Below are 16350 nucleotides of genomic sequence, written 5' to 3' on the forward strand. Positions count from 1 at the left end.
GCACAACTTAGCTTTAGCTAAATGAACTAAAATGAATAATTCAGTGAACATTGAATCATTTCTCTTTCAGTATTTCTGTGACTGCTATGTTCTGAGTAATAGTAGCATGGACCAAAAGTGACTTGCTCAAATACCCATGCTATAATAATAATAATAATAATAATAATAATAATAATAATAAAATGTCTTTATTGATATTGTTGTTGTCATTGTCTTATTATTGTTGTTGTTATGCATTAAGTGCCATCATTAAGCAGGCACTTATAATGAGGACAGTTTACAGAATATAATCTATACAGGTACAATAATATAAATACAATAGGTAACAGTTACAACAGCACACTGAAGTCAAAAATAGTATCACAGCAAATTGAACTGTGTTGGCTACTTAAAATGTATGAAATAAGAATGAAGAAGGTAAAAGGGGAACTTTAAATGTAGTGAATTAAATGTTAACCATAAAGCATCATATTTACCCAGTGGTTTTATTAATTTCTGTAAAGAAAAAGCAATGTTAAAAATCAACATTTTGCTAGATGGTAATGATTTATTATTATTGTTGTTTTTGTCAATATTATTATTATTGTTAAATATATCATTATTATTATGCTAATGGTACATCTCAGCAAATTCAGGCATACGGTTTTGATTTCATTAGTTAGACATATATTCCATCTTTTCACAGAGATTGCGTTTTTAGGGCTCTGCAGCATAGACACATCAGATATTTGGGCAAGTCAGTTTTGGTCCAGTAATTTATTTCATCAGATATTTCTGATAAGCCATGCCCCACTTGCTGGTGGTGGTGCTTTTGATATGCACAGGAAGGCTTTCGACCGTTATTCCAGCAGGCTTTCAAGTGCTCTCCATTGCATAGCCTCCATACTAACAGAACAAACAGCTTCTCTCACGTTTAACCACCACACAGCTCTTCAGGAATAGCAAGTTTATCACAGATGCATGATATAGTGCAGGAGAGTGCTTTCACTTGCCTTATATTTCTGTTTTTGGTGTAGTCTGAGTCTGAGACCATTGCGTATTTAATTCACTCCTGAAACCGTATGCTAGCCCTGGTAAGTGGTAACTGGCTGACATGTACTGCACAGCAGCACTTGAGAGAAGCTTTAGTATTTACATTGAGGAAGCTGTGGTGGATTTTGGTAGGGTTAAGATTAGACCCACGTGTCTCCTCTAGTTTCTGCTGCCTGCTATAAATTGTATTTGTCCCCTCTCTTATAGAACTGAGATACAGTCTTAGCCTGACACAACCCACTGCTCAGCTAATCAGTGGGCTTATTTTATGATTATGATTATTATTATTATTAGCACATTAAAGAAGTGAGTCACTCTCAAAAGCTTTGGTGGGGTTCTCTAATACCTCCATTTTCAGAGCATCCTATAGGTCATAGCAGCCGTCTGGAAGTGGTCCTTAATTAGGTTTTATTATCCTCAGGCAGAGAAAAGGTCACCCTTACAGCCAGCTTGTATTGTTTTGTGTTTGTATCATCGCTCATATTTAATTCAAATGGAAAACTTTTGGTACTTTTCAAACTGCTAAAATTTTTTTTTAAAAATCTATGTCTTTGAACTGCTGCCAAATATGTTGATGCACTCAGGCCTCAGTGCTGCGGTCTGTTGTGCTGTGTTGGGCTTTGTTGAGTCACGGCATGCTGGACTGGCTGTGTAAGGCCAATCCCAGCTTTGCAGCTACTGTTATCTCTGATCTCATGTTTCTCACAACAGCAAATACAGTTGTGAATTTCCTGTTTCATAAAAATTGTCTGCAAAGTTAACACAGGACTTTAAAGCAGCACAGTCAGTGTGGGTGCAGTTAAGGTTTGAAGAGATCTCAATGATACGCAATTTGACTCAAGCTTACAAGAAGAAAATAAAAAAGCAAAAAGAAAATGTTTTTGACCTTAACAGGTCAGATATCTGTCAACATGTGCAATAGTTCACAGCCAGCTGTGGAGAGAAATAAGAAATAAACCTTTATCAAGTTGTTTTATAAGGTTAAAAAACTGGCACATCTGATATAAGAAAGGAAGATCTGGTAAATGTCTCAAATTAGAAATAATACACTGTTTTTACATACATATTTTTCTTAAGCAAATATATTTGAGAGTTGAAAATAAACGTGTTTCTGGGAGATTTTTGTGCAGAATTGGAGCGGTTAAAATTTGATGATATAAATGAGCAGAAAGGAGAGCATGGATTATTAAACAGACCATCATGAAAACTTAAAACCAGTGAGAGATCTTAAAAGAAACTAATTAAAACAAATGTTTCAACCTCCATCTCCAACTCTATGACTTATTAAAGAGCCAGTGAAAACACTGTGTGATCAAATCCTATCATTAGCTGTGGTCAGTAAATTATTTAACGACCTTTCCTGGGTGAAGGCATGAGGAAGGGTATGGACTGAACTGATGGACAGAGGGGGAAAAGCACTGAATTATAGAAGCTGGGGGACTGTGGATGAGGGGCCTGGGGGGAGGCTCCCAACTTAAAACACAATTGTATTCTTTTCCTTTAAATCTTTTGTAATTGTCACCCAAATGATTTTTTTTGAACATGAGTTGAATGAATTTGATGATTTTTAACGTGGGTAATATTTCTAGGAACACGCTAAGCATGACAGAGATGCGCCACTTAATTTTGTGCATATTAAAATAATGATCTGTATTAATCATAGCTCCCATGCCTGTATGAAAGGGGACAAAAGACATTTGTAAACTGTTACTTTATATGAGCTAGCAGGATTTAGTTTTCTTTTCATGAAACACAATAAAGTATTCCTTTTCCTTTTAATGTTTAATGTTAGAGAGTAGAGTGTTTTTATATTTATAATGACATACATTTGACATACATTTACATTGACATACATTTCTCAGAATTGATCACACTGATGCACAAAATTAAGTGGCACATCTCTGTCATGTCTGTTCCTGGAAATACTACCCATGTTAAAAAGCATCAAATTCATTCAACACATATATATATGTGTGTGTGTGTGTGTGTGTGTGTGCTTACAAGGTGTTTTACATAATCCTTTTTAAACTAAAATGATACAAATAAAAATATCCCTGTGAGTCTATTTTGATATGTTATTTCTCAGCTTTTTAAGATGTCTTTGTGAAACACATATGTAACTTAAAGACTTGTAAATTCCAGTTGTTGGCTGCTATTTCCCCAAAAAAAGCATTCAGAGCTGTATGGTCTTCTACTTCCTTTTCATATTAGAGGAACAATTTCTTTTCATTGCTGTGATTTTCCTGTGGATATTATATGTGGAGTAATTCAAAACTTGAGAGATTTTACTCTGGAAAAATGTACATTAGCTTTTTGATGCTTTTACACATACAAACCTCACACAACCATCTGCTGTGAAAGGCCTCTGTCAGTGTTTTGCTTACTCTGACTTTGTTGATGAGGTGCTCAATTTATAGCACTTTTGTAGTCATGCTTACTGATCTATTTGTCATCACATGCATCTCCTTGTGTTTTATTATTAAAAGGAGACAACATCTTCCTTGCTCTGTCTCTCATGAGAAAGGTTTATTTTTATTGTTATATTTTACATATTTTTCACATTTCTAAGGGTTTTGGTTTGTGTATGTATGGTTTAAGGTCAAAACAATTCTCAGTTGTAATTAACAAGCGCTCCCTCTCCTCACTGATTACATTTAATGGAATTAAGTACAAAATGAATGTCAGCCTGTTTGCTTGTAGAGGCGTGGTGAATGCAATTTTATCAGTAACGGTTGAAAAAGGGACACACTTTGAAAGCAGCCTCTTGCTAATTGGCATTGGTAAAGATACTGTAGAGTCCGTTCTTTCCTGATGATACAGAATTAATAAGGGAAAAATGAGACTTGAAGGGATGTGTTTGGGTAACAGTAGTTCTTTTTTCTCTTGGCTGATTACAATATTTTAGAGAAAGGCAATACATCCAATGGATACTTGAACCTGGCTTTATATCTTTATAGGAAATAAATCCATTTGTATTTTTTTTACTTTTCTTATGTTTGTGCTTGGCTGCCTTTGTAATGAAATACATGTACAAGCAAATGATCAGTCAGTGAATCTTTCTGATCTGCACACATGGTGCCTTTGGCTCTGTGTCCACAGCATTGTCATTTCCCAGTACTTTAAATTGCATTGGTGAAGGCATGCCACCATGCAGGATTAGGAGGAGCAGAGCCTGTCCTCTATTCACTTGAAGGGAAGAGGACCAATCAAAAAGATGTCCATATAAAGAATGTGCCATTCACATCACAGCATTCACTTATGTAACTAGCTATTTGATTAGTCTTTGTCTTTTACCAGAAAAAGGGGGCTGATCATCTGTTTCCACATATATGTCCCCACGTTGTGAACTCTCTGGCTTGCAGTACAACACCATCTCCCTGCTGTGCCCCGCCTGTGCACCGGGCTCAAGTTCCAGCTGGAAGTGAACTCGCACACACCCAGGGCAGGAGCTGCGGGCAGACCATTCCCAGAACACGGTCACACATGTTTACCAAAGCTCACGCATACAGAGAAGCAGTCATTTCCTGTGACAAATTTAATATGTTTACAGCTGCTTCCATTTTGTAAGGAGAAATCAGTGCACTTTGGTAAGGGCAGCAAGTACCAAGCGGTCATTTCAGAGTTTTGGTCTGATTTGTACATTCTTCTGTTTTAACCATTGGTCTTGTAAATTACTTTATAAAAGATCTGCATATGGGCAGGTCAATTATTTACTTAGGAATACACTCCTGTACAAATTGTTGGTTGTTTTTTTAAGGTACAATACAGTCATGTAATGGAAGATATCAGTTTGGCTCTGCGATATGTCTTCATTTTTAACAGCAAATTAGTTCACAGTGGCACCGGAGAGAAGGCAGCCCCCACTGGAATTGACACAAGTACCATATTCATCCCTTTCACATTGTTAAATTATTCAGCTTGTTTTTGTATTATTTTAGGGCCTGGTTTGCACTGAGCGATGCAAACAGCAATGCCTGCTTCCAGCTCATGCTAATGAAAAGACTCATAAAGCAAAGGTGTGTGTGTGTATGTGTGTGTGTGTGTATGTGTGTGTGTGTGTGTGTGTGTGTATATTTGTGTAGTGTGTGGTATGAGTGTGTGTGTATGTGTATGTGCATGTGCATGTGCGTGTGTGTGTGTGTGTGTGTGTGTGTGTGTGTGTGTTTGTGTGTTTGCGTGTAATGAGACATTTTCCATAAGGAATCCTGTCTGCTGAGAGAAGGGTATCCCCTCTCTGGGATACACATGCACATCTGGTTCCCCCTCGTAATGGGACTGGGAATTGCAGAGGGGATAGAGAAGGATAGACTGACACCACAAGAGGAAATCTGAAATTCTTAGTGCCTCTGGAGTACCCAAGAGACAATCACCACCGGTGGAGTGGGGGGTGAGAGGATGACTAACGGTGAACTAAAACAAACACTTGAAATGATCTTACCTCAGCAGACATGAAAAGTGCCAGCAGTATTACTAATGTGTTAGTGTGGTTCAGTGTCAGAATTACTGACAGTGTGTAATCCTTTCCTTTCAGAATTGGTAATATTCATTACAAAATAAAAATGCTCTGCTTGTCTGGCATGACGTCTGTGGCAGTTTGTGCAGGAAGTTGGTGTTTTATTCTTTTTTGTTCTATTGTGTTGGATGCTCTGTGGGAACAGACAGTTGAAAATTATTATTTTTTTTTGCAATTTGTGTTTCTAATGTTTGGTGCAATAGATGCTCGCTAGGACATCTGTGTATGGAGGTCAGTTTGGGGCTTTGTACTCTGTGGAGCTTGCCCATGGCTAGATTGTACAAGTTTACAATTGCACCATTAAGGAGCCGACAGTGTCCGAGGGCTCAAGGCAGTGGAGGCTTTGACAGGTTGATGAATTAGGACTGACACTTGCCAAAATGGCTGTCCTTCGTGCCAGCTGCCAGTTGAGCATTTACACTCTGTTAATTGAATTGGCAATTTGTGTAACAGTACCTGCCCCTGAGCTTCAGTAAAGCAGGAGCTGCCATTTAGCTGCCTTAATCCAGGACTTGGGAATAAGGACGCTAAGCTTCACAAGAAATTATTGCAGATTTAAAATGACAGCTGGGGGCCCTGTTGCCAATTTTCCATTAAATGAGAAATAAATTAACAATAGCAATGATGTCGTCTTATAAAACGGAAAGTTAAATTGACTTTCAAGTAACAATGCAATGTGAAATCGCCACTGTTCTGAGAGTCAGACTGCATATTTTACAACCCTTGCACCAAAAGATGTTTGTGCTGTCGCTTTATTGAACACCTACATTAAACTTTAAATATTTTTACTGGAAACTAATATTATCACAAAATGAGAATGGCATTGATTACATCACAGAAAGCTGCATTAGTCCAAATCATATTTCTGGCAAGATTATATATCTCTGCTGATTCCTTTAATATCTCTATCCAATATCATTTACAGATCAGAATTTTTCAAATATGGACAGGTCCTGAGAAACACAAACCATTATGATTCTTTTTAATAGGTAATTAATCTCTCCTTCAGTATGGTATAAATAATCATAAAATTTCAGGATGCTATGTCAGTTCCTCAAGGATGCATTTGAGGTTCCTCATCATGTCCATGAAGTGCAGTACTACACATCAGTATTTTTATAATATAATTAAATTATTAATGTTAAATTACTATTTGAGTAATTTGCGCATTGGTTTTCATGGCGGTAAAAAGCCATATACTACATGTAACTCCAGATAAGGACTTTAGCTTAATCACCTGCTAACTGTGTACTAGTACAGCTATAATATGTAGTATTAGTATGCTAATGGTATGCTTAGGGCAGCATTACGGGGTTATGTAAATACTAAACCGGCAATCTCCCAATGCCAAACTGTGAATGTCGGACGGGAAAGTTATACGAGTTGTTTTCAAAACACACTTTCTTTACTTTATGTGCTCCATGTGCTGCACTTCAGACAGTGTATTGAAGTACCCTGCCTTTGACCTTTGCCTTTGTGTTTCTGTCATGATTTCTCAAGCAGTGTTTGAGTGGGCATAATTCTACAAATGCTGCTATTGGATAGTTTCCCAGAGCAGGTGGTATTTTCCTGTTTAGCCCCCTCTGAGCCTAGTTAGTGTGCCATGTTAGGCACTGTTAACTTTGACCTGATTGTTATTCCTGCTAGGCTTATTTCCACTATAGTCTACCAAAATGGAGGCTCATGATATTTACCATGGTAAGTATGATTATCTTGAGTAGGTGACCAATGAAAACAAAAATTGTTTCAACAATTTTCATAAAATTAACAAGTTTCACAGTAGCGAATGTGCATGAGTACATTTTGAAACAATGCTCTGAATATGGTGAAGAAAGCATTGCATGAGTCTAAGAGGTGTCACTGACAGAGAAAACCAAAGAAATGTAAAAGGTTACTAAAAATGAGCTAGCTATTTTCATTAGTTTTTTTTCAGTCAGTACAAACAGTGCATACTCTGAGGTCCATAGTATGCTCATTGAAACTGATTTGGAAAAGGTTACTTATTGAATTGGTTTGTTCAAATGGAGGTGAAGTTTGTGATTTGTATTGATCTAATGAACCTCATGGCCTCAGTCTGTACAGTCAAGACCCTGAGTTTGTCACAATATGGACCTCACTGCTAGAAAAAATACCTGTCTTATACCTGTGGTCTTCTATAAGGTTAGACTTGGGATTTTGAGTAACACTGCTTGGCTAACAAAATGTCTGTTATTTGTGTGTGTGTGTGTGTGTGTGTGTGTGTGTGTGTGTGTGTGTGTGTGTGTGTGTGATATTACAAAAAATGCCTGGGTAGTGTAATGCCTGTAAACATAAAATAAATTTTTGCCCCTTCCTTTTTGCTATCAGTAGCAATTGTTTGACATCCAAGATGCAAAGATTTGTATTTTATGAAAAGATAAACAGGATATAAAGTCAATAATTCAACATGATTGGTCAGGCCAGTTACAGTTGTCCTTCACTTGCCATTAGCCTTCATAGAAATGTTCTGTAGCACCACACTTTGAATCTGACAGTGAGTTACATCTGATGATCTCCACATAAGTCACAGTGTTTGGAGAGAAATGTAAATTATTATATATGTTGGCTACTGCTTGTTTTACAGATAACTTTACTTTTGATTAATGGAGTTTGCGATAAACCTGAAGATATCCATGCATGTAGCCTATCTAGTCAACAGTTTAGATGATGTTGGTTTGTCAAATTATTTCCAGTTCTTTAGTGAGCAGGTACTGTACATGAACAGAATAGCTTAGATACAGTAGCTGTGCATATATTAACAAGCTACCAAGCCAACTGTATCCTGTGTTGTTCACTGATGATGAAAGACATGGGTTCTATTCATTGAGGTGGAACACAAGAGAGTGAATGACAGGAGATTAGGTTTTCTATTTAATGTAAACTTGTCATTGATAAATGGGTGATTTGGGTTTGTTTTTTTCTGTTTTTAATTCCAGTAGTTGGAGAACTCTTATGGGGTCATTGCTCCAGGATTGGTTGCATATCAGTCCCCCCCCCCAATCATTAAAAAAATAATATTTGATGTTACCCTATGTTGAAATATAACATATGTCCTTGGAGAGATCATATTGTTGATCTATCTTGAAGTTATGACTAAACTTGAGAGCTCTATTGCAGTTGGTCATTACAGTAGTATGCTGAGACTCTTCCTCTCCTTGTAAGATGAGTTTGCAACTCAGATCATCTTTCTTTGGTGTCTCTTGGCATCAGATTCCCATAGTGAGTCTTGCACACTGTTTTATTATAATCTTATATACAGTTGCAAATCACCTAGAAAAAGAAAATGTTAAGTGTCTATCTTGAAGATGTTATCAAGAAGAGCCAATGATCTGATCATTCAATATGTGAGACACAAATGTTATCACAGCACACTTACCAGGCGCTGCTAGTGTTTCTTAAGGATGGTCACCAAGGTGACATCAAAATGAAGTCTCCCAACATATTACTGTGATGCTTTTTATCAAGCACAAGTGAAGATGGTGACATTTAAAGGAAGGCTTTAAAGTACCCACACTTAAGCTACTTTTTCATCTTTACAAGTGAACAAATAACATAAAAAATTCACTGTTTAAGGAGGATCAATCATGCTCACACATAATACAGGGTTTCAGAATATTTTACTATGTCTGCTTAACAAGACTAGAAATTATGTAGGGTGCTGTGGTCTAATAAACACGTGGCAAAGAAATGAGGTGAATGCTTTAATTTAGTGTGCAAAGTGGCACATGGTAACACTCTGTCTGGATACTTAATACAGTAACTTCTGGGTGCTTCAGTATCTTTGAGTATATACATCATTTTCTGTGTGCAGCTGAAATGAAGCAGATTAATAAAGCAAAATATCTGAGATCGATATGCAATTACTTGCATCTCTGTGTGTGCTCAAATATCAACGGCGAGGAAAAAGTATTGAACTTCTACTTGCAGGAACAGTAACCCTGGCTAACTGCAGGCCTGCATGGGGTCCAAGTGGGACACGCAGCAGAGATGGACTCATTGCAGTGGAGGTGGGGAGGGGTGGGCACTGAGCTGTGGGACACACATGCAGAGGTTGATGGGAACCGTCTGTACCCAAGTCGCCGCTATGAATCTCTAATGCCCCCTGTTAGTAAGAATTTTCAGAGGGGCAGCAAGGTGGCCAGAGGTGTCCAAGAATGGTTCCAGTTTGACATTTTAACTACTTTATGATAAAATATTCACCACATTCAGATTTCAGTTTGAAAAGATCCAGAAGGTCAGGGAGTTTTGCCTCTATAAAGGAAAACCATCACTATTCTTCTGCTGGGCTCTTTCATTGGCAGGGAACCATGCGAAATGAGGTTTATTTTTACATGGATCAAATTTAATATGACCCACACTATTTCATGTAGCCAGAGCTGTGGAAATGCAGGAGGTTATTTCAAGACGCAGAGAAAAGTCCCACAGCTGGTGAACTGTATGAAAGAAATAATGATTTCCACCGCAGCCTGGCCCAGAATATAGCGGGGGATAATTGGACTTGGTTTGACTTGTGCTTTGATCTTCTGTATTTCTGTAATGTTCTACATGAAGTGCCTATCTGAGAGGTATGCGTGCTGTCTTTGCCCTCTCGGCTGGGTGACAGTGTGTTTTAAACTCAGTCTGTGTGTTTCCGAATCACTCACTACTCAGACACCATCTGATTTTGGCTCATAAGATACTGAGTAATCTGTGTTAGGCCCTCAGTAGGACTCATATATATGATATTTTTGGACCCTGCAGTGCTGAATTGTTATAGTAAGTGATAGTATATGTTTGGCCCATGCTGTTTTTGGCCAAAGATTTTTTTGTTGTTGCTTTTGTTGGACCCCATCAGTTATAGGATATAGTGTCCTTGACCGATGCTGCTTTGTACCCCTGTATTAGAGCTGTTGATATTGTGGTTTTGGATTTTTTGTGGTTTGGATTAGGCACTCATCTCCAGCACCCCGCAAGCTCACCTGCCGGTGCTGTCTTTTTCAGGGCCAGTTGTAGGGGTCTGCGATATGAAAATATTATATCATGAATGATTAAACTGTCTCCACGATCTGCCATTTCCTGATTTTTCATGCACTTTCGTCGCTCATAAATTTTGCGTTGCGTTTGTTTAAAACACACCTTAACAAAGGCATTTGAGAAAGGCACTCTGTATGACAGGACAAGTAAGTGCTGGAAAGAGGTAACTGATGCAGTGACATTTTACCTGGCCAAGGATATGATTCCCACAAAAACTGTAGAAAATGAGGGTTTCAAAAGGCTGCTCAAAATAGTTGATCCACAGTATGAGATACCCAGCCACAAATATTTTTCCAACACAGCCATTCCACACCTGTACTCCAAATGCCGCCAAAAGATTCAACACAAAATTCAAAACGTCCAGTTTTTTGTTACAACAGCTGATTTATGGTAGGGAAATTAATTTGGCTGTACTGTTCAGTAACTTGCAAAATAGTCCTAAAAACCAACATGAAAAAGAATCGTGATAAGATCGTGGATTGTGATCCTGCCTGAAAAAATTATGATATGATATTTTTGCCATATCGCCCTGCCCTAGCCAGTTGTTTGGCTGGTGCCCTGGGCCTATGGGCAGGAGAAGCTTCAAATGCTTAAAGCATAACCAGAGGGGGGAAGTGTGTTTACCGTGACAGTGCTGGAGCTGGGAATACAGTGGGAGGCAGTAGCCCCTCTCTCTGTTGCTGTGGCTCGCCTGTAGGCCACCAGAGACCTGCTCTCTGACTCCACCCGCTCCCCAGGCTTCTCTTGGCGGAGGCCCTGTTTACTACAGGTCCTTGAGAGTCTTTAATGGCCATCCACTGCTTTTATTACATCATTAATTGCACTTAATGCAGCCACATTACCCCAACGCTTGGCTAAGCTCTGAAAATTAAGTACAGAGCACTTTGTTATAAAATTCACCGTAATGAGCTCTGGTGGGACAAGGTCTGTTAAGTTTGAAATTACCTCGGGCCATTTTTTTTCACAGGATGGTGCATAGTGCTTCTCCCCACTTTAAAGTTGGAGTCTTGAAAAAATGCCCTAAGGGCAGTGTTCTCTGGTTACTCAGTGGCGGAATCAATGCCATGATATTATCCCTCACTTAAAAACAAGCCTTTGTGCTACTTGGTGGATTGAATATGCAGGCACTGAATAAAGCATTGTATAACTTCTGGCTGTGTGTTGGCATTGGTTTACATTCCTATATTTACAGTGCAGGCCACTTGATGTAGCTGTATCAGGCATGTGAGCCGCACAGCATGGCTTGCTGCACTGCAAGACTTGGTTCAAAAACAAAATTAAATTAAATGTATTGCCTTGTCTAATCTTGTGTATTTTAGGTGAAATGCACATTCTTATACTAATTTACCCTCAACACTCAACACTCAATCTTGCTAAATTTGTGTGTGCGTGCACGCATGCATCTGGAACTGCATGTGTCTCTACATTGGGGTGTTTGGACAGTGCATCCACTTTTAGTCTGACACTGGTCACCCTCATTCTCTTTCTCAGAAACCCAAAATCCCTGTGTCATGTCTGTGTGCTGTAGCCACTGCTGGTCTAAAATCTGCCTCCTCTCTGTCCTTTTCCACAGCTATAGGGACTCAGCGCCGGAGGAGTCCTAGTGTGGTGGCATCTGAGATCTTTGAGCCACATCTGGGGAGCCACATCCTACAGGTAGGGTGATCCTCCCTATACCCCCTCCCCCCCAACCAGCATCTCCCTTGTGAGAAAAGAGTGTTGGCTTTATAGCCTCTATTTCCAGTGGCTTTAGGCCAGCCCCTTGCTTGGAATGCCAGCTTGTGCCAGTGTTCCCCGGTCCATCTGCATTTAAAGTCATTTAGCTCAGACTGTTAGACAGCTGGATCCAGGAGTCTTTTAATAGGCAGGAAAGCGTTTCCTGTGTCCTTGTATAGAGGGTGCACTGAGGACACAAGTGTGGTGATATCTGCAGGGGACCTCAAACACCCTCCTGACTCATTGACCCACGTTTCTTTGGACCGAGTCTCATGCAGGTGGAATTCAGACTCGCCCTGCTCACACACTGGAGCCATTAGAGCTCTTATATGTGTTTTAAATGATCTTGGTTTACTGGAGTGTGAAAGTAGTTGTACAACATATGGTAATCAGGTAGTCTGTGGTAATGGGCCAAATGATTCTCATTTGGGTAACCCTCCCCCACTAACTTGTGTTCATGCACCCAGATGCTGAAGTGCAGCAGAGAAATAGGCAGTATTTCACAGCCTTTTATTTTACACTTTCATTATTTGTATGTCAAAACTTTACATTATTGACCTCTGTTGCCAGACTGGATATACTTTTTCCTTTAGGGTCTAGTTCCTTTTTCCCTCAGACATTCAATGTAAACTTTCAGACAGTCCTTTCAGAGTAACAAGCCTGAAAGGACTGTCTGAAAGTTTAAAGACGCACATTGCAAATTCTGGTCTTTTGTTTGGACTAATTCAGATATTTCTGAATCTCTTGCTTTGATATCACTAGGACTTTCCCAGTAGATCATTACACAGTATAGCAGCAGAAAGGAATAAGTCTCCTAGCGTAGGTACCAAAGAGCTCAGGAGAACAGAATGACAGCTGTATTTGCTGTCTCTGCATTACAATAGGCATGTACAAAATTGTAAGTGACATCTTTGTGGGTTTACTCAAGATCTCCAGGGTCAGAGCAAAGGAAATGAACTCTTCTCTCATGGTTACCAACTTTTTTCTGACTAGTGTGAATAATGGAAGAAAGAAATAAGCAGAACACTGAAGCCACCTTTATAAAAGAATAAATAAAAACAAAAATAATAAAATTGTTTCAGAAATGAGGAAAAGAAAATCCCCAACTTTCCTGAATGTGCTTTTCTCAAACCACAGGTGAAAATGGCCTTGCAACAGGTTAAGTGTCTGACAAGAAAGCGGAAATTTATAATTAACATCAATACCAGGCCTAAACTCTGTCGAGGTGTGGCCTTTTCAAGGAAGGACTTGTTCCTGGCAAATTGTCCCCATTAATCTTCAGCTTAATTGATTGTGAAAAGTTTTAGGATGACATTTTAAAAAAAGCATGCTTGGCTGGTGATTGATTTGGGGAAAATGAACTAATAATGAATGCATGGCAGTCATTACTTGTTGAGCTCACCAGCTAATTTTAGACAGATTAGACTGTGTTTGATAGTGCTTAATAAAGAGGAAAGCTGGTCTGCTCTACTCACTCTACCTGAGCGCTCGGGACTCAGGCATTCACTGCTATTCTCACTAGGTTCTGCTCTTCTTCCCCACACTTCCCAGGCCCACTGGGGTGTCTCTAGCGGGGCTGGATTTATCCCAAACTGAAGCAAATGACCCACCATCCTTGCATCTCAAAAGAAAAAAAATCCCGTGGAGTACATTCATTTAGTTAGCAGAGGAAATATTTGGTACCCCTCTACATGCATGCACACTTACAGTATATGCACACACATATGCACCTATCACAAATGCATACACACACACATGCACACTTGCTTACACACACACACACACACACACACACACACACACACACACGTACACACACTCGTTTGACGTACATAGACCAAGTTTGAATTGGAACATAGAACGGAATGGAATCTGAGTCTTATTTTTTGTTTTAAAATGGTTTCATTTGTATTTTTTTAATTGCTCAATGCATTTTGAAAGGTTCAGAATGTTTTAAGAACCCAAACTGATGTCCTGAAAAAACAATCCTCTCATCTGTGAGCGAGTGTTTTGACCTGCCAGACGGAGATGATGGAATGTTTTCACTTGGAGTTATGCATCTGCATTTTTACGTGTTGTAAATAATATTAGCACCAGGAAAAAAAAACCTCCAGCAACAAGGTGTCATGGAAGGGACTGTCCCCAGAGCTGAGTGCATGGCAGGGTTAATCCAGCCCTGTGTGTGGGGGGCTGAGACAGGGCCGGCTGGGGGCTAGGGGGTCCTCGGCATTTTGTGTCCTGGCCTGGATGTGGCCATTGTTCCCTGGACTCTTTTGACTAGACTCACCCCTCCTGACCTGGGAAGAGGCTCCATAGAAAACTCTCTCCATGTCCTTTTGTTTACAGCAAAATGCATAGAATAAATTTACGACTGCATTTTGCCACCCAAGATAATCAATTAAGCAGTTTTTATATGCGTACATCTCAGGAGGCAGCTGCCTTTATGCCCAGGAAAGCGGCATTTTTTATGTACAAACACCCCCGCCAGCTCACCCACCCCACCACCACCACCATGATTGAAAGAAATAACAGAAAAAGGCCCAAATTAGTAATGTTGTGTTTTCTAAGACCATCGACCACTTTTGCTCTTTTCATCTCATGAAAAACATTATTTACAGGGCCGTTGGTGAAGGTTTATGGCTGAAGCGAAATCTCATCAAGGCTAAGCGCAGCAGGCAGGAGCAAGCAGGCAGACTGTGTCAGTACACGAGGAGTTAATGAGAGTGGGGGGTGCCTGTATGCCCATTCACTGCTGAAAAAAGGATTGGGGCTTGTTCCATACCCATTGTCACCCCTGTGCAGATTCGCAGCCTTGGACCCTCACTGCCTGCGCTTGGACGGTAATAGCTTCTGGGGTCCCCTGGCCGGAGCAGTGCTGGAAGCCATGGCGGCAGCGGCAAGGAGGAAATGACAGCTCTCACTGCTTTGTGTTGACCGTTTTGTCATCTCCCGCTGAGTGTTGTCATTTCTACAGTCACTGGGCTGTATTGAATCCGACAGCAGCAATAGGTCATTAACAGAAATGGGAGACGTCCTCTGGCAATCAGTGAAAAAGCCCCAGCTACCGCCTAAATAATAGCATTTATATCACCCGGCTTAATAGTTTGCATGAAATAAATTAGATGCGCCAAGATACTTTTAAAAAAGCAAATGAAAAGCTTAGCTGCCTATGAAGGGAAAATGGCCAGGCAGAGGGGGAGAAGAAGGGGGCTCTCCTCCATCTTTATTGCAGCAAAGAGGTGAAGTGTAATTACGAATAGCGGGCTAGTGTACCTAACACAGTAAATATTGATGATTGGGATGGTCAGGGGTGCTATCGGAGCGTGACCTTTAACCCCCCCCCCCCCCACACCAGGTCACGTCGTTAACCCTGTGAGTGCAGAACACATCCCTGTGTCTGCCAATGGCTCTGCCTGCCCAAGGGTTTAGGATAATGTGCAAGGCCTCCGTGAAGCTTTTGTCAACAGATGTGATGGTCATTTTGCTTGAATTAAAATAGTTATTTTTAGGACATTTTGAATTTTTTTGTTGGTTTGTTTTAGCATTTGTCCCCCACTTTACTGCTGAAAAGTTTAATTTAGTATATAAGTATTCTTTGCTGAATCAGATGGGCATGCAAGAAGGCCCTTGAAGCAGCTTTTATTAATAAGCAATCCAGCACATTCCCTTTTACAAATGAAGGAGCAGGGATACTCGCAGACGGACAGACAGCCTTAATTACAGGGTACCTGCTCTACTGAAAAGGAGCCCGGCTTTCATCAACAGATGTGTTGCGTTGAGGTTATGGGACACCAAACGAGTCCTAATACGCCACGGTTCACAGGGTCGTGCACTAAAATTTTTTATCCTCACTTGTTTTAGTTGCCTTTTTTCTCTCTGCATTTGTTTGTTTTTTTTTGCGTGTTTGTTGTTTCTCAGTGTGTGTAGGCTTGTGTGATAGTGGGGCTTATTTTCAAAAAGCAGTCTTAAAAAAAACCCTTCGATCTCCGCACTGGCGGAAACCAAAAAGACTGCGGCGTTAGAAATGACAGCTGTTTGCATTTGCATAACATCAAGGA

The 16350-nt window shown here is 39.9% G+C and overlaps 1 protein-coding gene across 1 annotated transcript in view; it reads left to right on the plus strand.

Moving 5' to 3' along the window:
- The window catches only part of LOC118787344 (neuronal PAS domain-containing protein 3), a 272979-nt gene that overhangs the window by 126913 nt on the left and 129716 nt on the right, over nucleotides 1-16350 (plus strand). The window contains 1 exon segment of the mRNA XM_036542873.1: nucleotides 12150-12232. Coding sequence (XP_036398766.1) covers nucleotides 12150-12232 — 83 coding nt within the window.

The sequence above is a fragment of the Megalops cyprinoides genome, chromosome 12, assembly GCF_013368585.1.
Source record: "Megalops cyprinoides isolate fMegCyp1 chromosome 12, fMegCyp1.pri, whole genome shotgun sequence".
NCBI lineage: Eukaryota > Metazoa > Chordata > Actinopteri > Elopiformes > Megalopidae > Megalops > Megalops cyprinoides.